This window comes from Sceloporus occidentalis, unplaced genomic scaffold, assembly GCF_023333645.1.
Source record: "Sceloporus occidentalis isolate IW3139 unplaced genomic scaffold, rSceOcc1.0.p SCAF_15, whole genome shotgun sequence".
Taxonomy (NCBI): domain Eukaryota; kingdom Metazoa; phylum Chordata; class Lepidosauria; order Squamata; family Phrynosomatidae; genus Sceloporus; species Sceloporus occidentalis.
This window is the reverse complement of record NW_028316995.1, coordinates 13,256,442-13,263,976: the sequence shown is the minus strand read 5'-3', so window position 1 is coordinate 13,263,976 and position 7,535 is coordinate 13,256,442. Positions and strand designations below refer to the sequence as shown.

Sequence of the window (7,535 nt, the reverse complement as noted above, 5' to 3'; positions counted from 1 at the left end):
TGTATTAAAAAGTACTACCTTTATTACAGGTTTACTGAGTTTTTACCCCAATGCACACTTTGTACATCTAAATGAAAAAAACTGCTGCTGCTACATTTAAAAATATCAGTAATTTAACTCTTGCTTTTAAGACTTCCCATTTTACAGTGCTGCAGAATATGGTGGCGCTACATAAATCTATAAATAAGACTATTTGGCATGATGCACCCAAGAGGCAAAGGCTGATCTCATATCACCACGTATATAGCATAAGAGTCTGATTGTATATGTCTTTGGGGCCAATACCAGATATTTATGTTTCATTTATGACACTACACCGAAGGCTTCCATCAGCATAACATACTGATCACTGGATCAAGACAACAGAGCGCAGAAGGAGTTTGACCGCTACCCCACTGTACAGCACTACAGAATATTATAGCGCTATATAAAACAATAAATAAAATATTCAGGATGTCCTCGCTTTCTATTGTACCCAGAATGTACATACAATGCTTATATTGTAATATACCTTTAACAGATACCAGCGAGCAGACTGACCTGTTTGCTTGTTTTGTATGCTCACATACATAGGACAGGGCCTGACACTTAACATGTAAATATTAACCAATTCCCTAACGGGTTAAGATCTGCTCCCCTGGATCTGGATCTGGATCCAGACAGGATGAAACGGCGATTTATTGATCTCACCTTCTATTCTCATTATGGGTCGACTTATCTACAGTCCCGGTTATATCTCACAAAACAAAGACGAGGGTCAACTGCCAGGATTTTGAAAGATCCAGCACATGAAATAGGAAAATAAAATCATCATCAGGAGTTATCTTAGCAGATGATTTGGTGATCTAGAAGTCATTTCAAGACAATATTTATTTAGCCGATAAGTTGAACAGCCTCCTGTCAGAGGTGGTAGTGGTTGATACAGTAAGGAAAGATAATGAGATGTACAAAGCTATCCTGAATCTAAGACGAGACCAAGGACTGACTAAGGTCTCTACACCAGGATAAACGTGGGGCCGAACTGTTCGTATCTGAGGTTGGAACCTGTGAAGCGAGGGGCCAGTTTTACTTAGATGGCAAAGACTTGGTTGGCAAGTTCTCAGTGGGGGCAATTAGCCCATGGACACGTCGCCGGGGCATTAGTAACTGATGCATGTGAGTGCATGCCATTTAGGAGCACATGTTCTAGACATATTATCAGAGACAGCTATGTTACAAGGTATCCTGAGCGCTGAAACCTCCCAAATCTCCTTATTCTATGTGCACCACACGCATGCATGCATGCATGACCTGTTAATACATGTGAATATTAAAATTTCATACACAGAAGGATAAGTCCACGAGCGTGTTAATAAGTAAATATATCCATTATTTACATACAACTATTTGCTTTGATATCTTTATATAATTTCATACAACAACCAAAAAAACGCCTATTTCTCTGGCTCACAGACACCAAAGCCTCTCCTTCCTAGATGTTCGATGCTGCAGAATTCGATTCTCACTGTCTGTGTATGGCGTTCCAGTCTTGCGGGATGGCGGCTCAGCCTCCTCCTAAACCGTGGGAGACCCGGCGCGTTATGGGTGGTCTCCCCGCCACCTCATATCAGTGAGTGTACATACAGCGAGGAGCGTTGTGGCGGGGGTTGTGAGGAGAAATACGGGGCTGTGGGAATCCGGGGGGAGCCAGAGGTGTAATTCAGTAGGAAGTGTTTGAGGGTTGAAGTCCAAAGAGCTGCTCTGTGGCCTGCGGTAGATTTGCAGCGATGACAACAATCCTTTACCCTTTAAATGAGGTAGCAGGGCACAGTAAAGGCCTTCTCGGGCACCTACGCACATATACAGTATTTAAACATTGGGTTATTGCCATGGTGCATTATTTTAACCTCATATGTCAGATGTATCTGCCGTGTACAGGAAGCCATAAGAATCCGGTGTAACTGCGTTGCTGGTTTTTGAGCCCCTGACAGGGCCGTCATTAGTAATCTTGTGGCCCAGTACAATCCTAAACATAGGGCCCCCCTGCCTTCTCCCACTGCTTCAACCAACCCAATACTCAGAAAGGGGTGATCTGGGCCCCAAGGACTCTGGTAGTGGGCAACAAGGGCCAATTAGTAGGCCCGTGACAGATCTAGGTGCCCAGCTTGCATGGGCCCCATATACAGGGATTGGTTGGGCAGCCCTGATGGCAGCCCTGACACATAGATGTCGAAATGAAATGATCAGTCATCATTCCTAGGAATTAAATAGTTGGGAGGGACATCATTCCTAATAATTCCTTAGGAGAAGAGATCACAACATCTGGATGTCACGAAACATTCTTTTAATAGTCAGAACCTGTGTTTAAAGCGTCAGAACTTTTTCTTGCGGCGCTTTATAGAGTGCCTCTTGGGCAGGCTGTTTACACACACTGAATTACTTTTAAATCATACACAGCTACAAGTGGCAGGCTCTTGGGAATATTTTGTTATATATTACAACAGTTTATTTCTTTTAAGCGTGCACTATATATATATATATATATATATAATTATAATTTATAAATGCACATGGGCAACTCCCACATATATGGTACAATGGTACATAGAGAAATGATGTTTGGTGTCAAGAAACTATTAAACCTAGGACATAATGTTTATTAATCTAACTGCAATTTTGGAAACATGCTAGCAAAATGCATAATTTCAACTATAGTAATGACGGTTTTGCCTATTCGCTCTTTAATATTTCTGTTATAAGTTGCCTCTTTGGCAGATCTGATGCTTGGATGGTTGTAAAAACCATGGGAAAACAAAAATCTTATGTTTAAACATAAAATATATTTCTTGTCTTCAAATAAGCACATGTGTAAAAATCAGATAAAATGCCATTTAGACAGATTCCCACAAATCAGTCTAGCATTCATGGAGGGAAGTTGGTACTGCTGCCATATCCCTAGACTAATGTTTCTTCTCAGCTTTTTTTCTTGAATGTAGTTTATATGGTGTTCTTGGTGTCTTTAACATATTTATTAATAATGTCTTTTTTATTTTTTTTTAATCCAGTTCAGCTGATCTTAGAGCTAATGTCTTGACTAGACCAGGACAGCCAGCTCTCAGCCGAGTGCCTCCTCCGGTTTTACCCAGACCGACACAGCAGACCAGAAGCAGTACAATCAGTCCCTACCGGCCCGCATACAGCTCTTTCTCACCAGCCTTTGGAGGATCGTATGGCAGCTCGTTTTATGGCAGCTACAGTCCGTATAGCTACGGGGCTGGCATGGGATTTAATCGCTTTCAGGCAGACGATGTGCCCCCTAGTAGGTTTGTCCGTCAAGCTGAAGAGAGCAGCAGAGGGGCTTTCCAGTCTATTGAAAGCATTGTCCACGCGTTTTCCTCTGTCAGTATGATGATGGATGCCACTTTCTCCGCAGTTTATAATAGTTTTCGAGCAGTTCTGGATGTAGCCAACCACTTTTCCAGAATGAAGGTACATTTCACAAATGTGTTTTCAGCTTTTGCACTAGTGAGAACAATCAGGTTCCTGTACAGGCGCCTGCAGAGGTTATTGGGTCTGCGGAAGAATTCCGAAACAGAAGACTTGTGGACTGAGAGTGCTGGGACTGTAGCCCTAAACAACTCCGAAAGGAATGCTAACAAGTCCTGGCCCATTTTCTTGTTCTTTGCTGTTATTCTCGGCGGCCCGTACCTTATTTGGAAACTTCTGTCTACGAGTAATGAAGAAGACGCTAATGGTAGGTAAATCAAAGTCACAGCTGAGAGCAGTCATAACGCATACCAATAGAATGTTTTTGGTATTTGCCCCATATTTAGCACCTTGCATCAGAATTGCTCTTAAAGGGGGACACAGTCTGAGACTTATTTTATGTATCTGTTATGTATCTGCTCTGTGAAGTCTTAAAATGACTTGATATAGTTGCTACAATTATACTTACAAGGAGACTATATGTGATGTAGTAGCCTGCCTGTATTATTTACCACTGCTCTTTGCCATTACTGACATGTTGCTGTATGTTACTGCTTGTTAACATGACCTTCTGAAGCACTAATGTGCAATGTGATCACAGTGACTTGTGCTTTTCTGGATTAAAGCCATGTAACAAGTTGCTTTCTCCTGTCACTGTCTATGGTTAATAGTTCTGTGAGCTACAAGAAGGATACAAACCAAAATAGCAATATGTTGCTTTTTCATATTAATAGTTTTTTTTTTGTGTCTGTTCACCCTGTTTACTTTACCTCTGCCTCTGATCTACAAATATGTGTACTAATCACAAGAGCAACTCAAAAAGCCCGAGTTGGCATATAGTCCCGGTATAGCCTGTAGGCAAAATGTTAAAGCTGAGAAAATGGGGAGGAGGAGTGCCAAACACATTTCGATGTTTTACTCTTTATATTTTGGCACTAATAAATAATACACACTCAGAAGTACCGGTAAGTGGGGCGGGGGGGGGGGGGAGACAGGAGGATCCGGGTCCCCTGCAGCTGCGAGGGGATCTGGATCTTAGTCGTTTGAGGTCTGATTATAAGACGCATTTGCTCTGAAAAAAACCTCGTCTTATAATCGAGCAAATACGGTATATTTAGCCAGACCTCCTCTTGGCAGGATCCACGCCATCAAGGTTGCGATAATAAATCTGTTTGTTGCTTACACTGTTTAGAAAACATAAACTGGGCAAGTGGAGAAGATGATCATGTTGTGGGAAGAGCGGAATATGACTTTACTGCAGCTTCTGACGAAGAAATCTCGTTCCGTGCCGGAGATCTGCTGAATTTGGCTCCTAAAGGTATATTTATCCTTCCTCTGTCCGGTCCCTGACAAAGATTGTTAGCTTGTGTTGACGGTACAAATTTTGTCTCGTCACAGTGTGTTTTTCAGAAGACATAGTTACATCCGTCTTTCAAAACATCTTATTTGGAATGACCTTCTCTCTCTCTGACATGGCAGTATTTTACTGAGTAGATTTCTTAACCTAACCCTTTGAAACACTAAATTGCCGCATAATCAGTGCAATTGCATTGTATTTTCCGAATATGTAGTTACATGCATCTTATTTAAAATGAGCTATATTTTTTCCATGAATTTTTTTTTAATATAACTATTTTTCTAGCTCTCGCTTTGTTTAACTTGCAAGGAAATTTACACCATATTCTATGTGTCTAAATATTATTTATTTGTATGATTTGTTTTAAGCGTCGGACATGGATCACGTGGATCTGGTGTTTTAGGCTGAAGTATAATTGGATGAGCCAGCACCAGAAATGATCCGTGTTCTGGACATCATTGACATACAAGATCGTTCTTACTACCCAGAGAAGCTTGCTTCGTTTCTTGGACTGATCCGGCCAATGTCACCCATTTGCAATCAGTTGTCATTTTCTACCGCTGCGTATTTTGCTTTCCTTTTTGCTGTCATTGAAAGTATTTTTTTTGTATTGCTTCTGTGCAACATGAAAAGTTCATCTTTTTTTTTTTTTTCTCCTTCTCAGAACAACAGCCCAAAATCAGAGGTTGGTTGCTGGGAAGTGTCGATGGACAGACAACCGGATTTGTTCCAGCAAATTACATAAAAATCCTGGGTAAAAGAAAAGGAAGAAAGTCTACAGAATTAGAAAAGCGTGAAGAGTCGCAGGCTTTCCCAAGCAGCCCATCGGTACAAGGACCCATGGCAGTCGCCACTTTAGAAGAGCAAGAGGCAGCCCTGGAATCGGTCTTTGTGGAAACAAATAAGTCTTCATGTGACATTAACACAAGTGGATCACATGGGGAAGTATTTGATTTATAACCTCTTCTCTGTCCACAGTCCTTAAATATTTTGTAAAAAATTAAAAATAGCTATTTGTGGCAAATCGATTATATAGAGTCCTCTCACGGTAAACCTGGGATGGGGATAAAGTATACCAACGGTATTTTGTGCTACTGGCAAATAGAAATATTTTTTTGTGTAAGGGCTTGATGTCAGTAGCAGGACATAAGGCTGCCACATATTATATTCATGTTTCAAGTCTGCTGTTGCAGTGTATTGATCATTTTCTGCCTGTACTAAAAAGGTTGTGTTTAATTTTAAGTTGAGTTGAGGGAAGAAATGCAGGCCTCTTAGAAAATCGATTGGGAATGCAATGAAAATAGACACGGATCCAAATCACTAAATTCATGTTAACATCAGTGTGTCTTGAATGTCTCTGTTCAGTAACTCACAATATAATAAACATCTGGATCACACGATCATTAGAAAATAAAAATTGTTCTGACATTTTTTGGGGATTTCCTAGCCAAAATAATCACGACGGACAAAATTGGCATTAATCATTTTGGAAAGGAGGTACTACGCTAAATATTTTTCACCTTAAATAGATAAAGAGAATATACGTGAGCTTCAAAAAGATAACCTAAAACTGTGATGCCAATTGGCTGCTGGATGCACACATCCAGTTTAGAGCTCTTCTCCGGGCTCGTCAAATCGGTCCCTGAACATACTGAGCACTTCGTAGTGAAAATAGGTTTAGTTTAGTCTTCGTACAAAACGTTGTACCCTTAGGAGTCCGGTAAAGTTCTGGACGCAGCGTTACAAAGCATGTCCTTTGCTCGGTAATGCACGTTACAAGACACTGGTTTGAATATGGAAATAAAAGGATTCTTATTAATACTGCGCTGTATTTTGGAAGGCAAGGTATTAAGCAGTGGAGGTTTGCAGACCTTTTGTTGTCAGTTAAAATTCCTATATATGTTAAGAGCCTTTTTTTAATTAGCTTGAAAATATGACTCCATTCAATAAAACTGCAAACCTTTTCTCTGGAGAGAGATCCTTCCAATACGTAAAATATATATATTATATTTAATGTTTGACAATAAAACGACATAAGGGGATTGATTAGCTGCACACTTAGCTCTTTTCTTCTTTTATCTAAATTTGGTCGTTTTTACTGATAATATGGCCATATCTGTAAACATGAACCCTTCCGGTGTGAGATGGTTTCACATACATTACTCACTGGCACCTAAAAGGGCTCTGTTTTTTCTCTACACACATGATGAGTTGATTCTTATTTATGGGGACAGAATGCTCTGACAAAGTTGTAATGTTTAGATAACTATGTTCTGTAAATTGTTAATTTATGCAATTTATCATAATGTACATTAAATGAGCGGCTTTTGTAAAGATTAAAATGTCTGTGTCTTTTCTGTGTGCCGTAACTTTTGACAATTGCTTTGCGGCGAAGGTCAAAGTTTATACTCCATAACTTGCTTATGCTTTATAAATGACCAGCCCCAGTATGAATAGTCTGTGCGATGGACAGGGTTAGCTCTGCATAGTTAGATCATGACTTCTACGAATTTCAATCACACATGGTGTAATACATTATATCGGGCCAATGTAGCCCAAGCCTACAATACGTGCATAGCCACGTTAGAGGAAGAAGGCTTGGGCTACATTGGCCCGATATAATGTATAGTAAAGTCAGGGAAATGTGGTGACCCCCAGTATATAAAATATGTAATTCCTCCTTGTAATACATGTATACATACATACACTATAT

The 7,535-nt window shown here is 40.2% G+C and overlaps 1 protein-coding gene across 3 annotated transcripts; it reads left to right on the top strand.

The window, feature by feature from the left end:
* Positions 1–1,535: 1,535 nt before the first annotated feature.
* LOC149303276 (peroxisomal membrane protein PEX13-like) lies at positions 1,536–5,782 on the top strand. 3 transcript variants are annotated; one of them, XM_089481610.1, is made up of 4 exons: positions 1,536–1,584; positions 3,050–3,733; positions 4,658–4,783; positions 5,487–5,782. In XM_089481610.1, exons 1-4 carry the CDS (start codon positions 1,536–1,538, stop codon positions 5,780–5,782), a joined length of 1,155 nt encoding a protein of 384 aa, XP_089337736.1. The 3 variants fall into 3 exon arrangements, with proteins under 3 accessions (XP_089337736.1, XP_089337735.1, XP_089337734.1); XM_089481609.1 differs by having other exon boundaries at positions 1,536–1,587; XM_089481608.1 differs by having other exon boundaries at positions 1,536–1,609; positions 3,045–3,733.
* Positions 5,783–7,535: the final 1,753 nt, after the last annotated feature.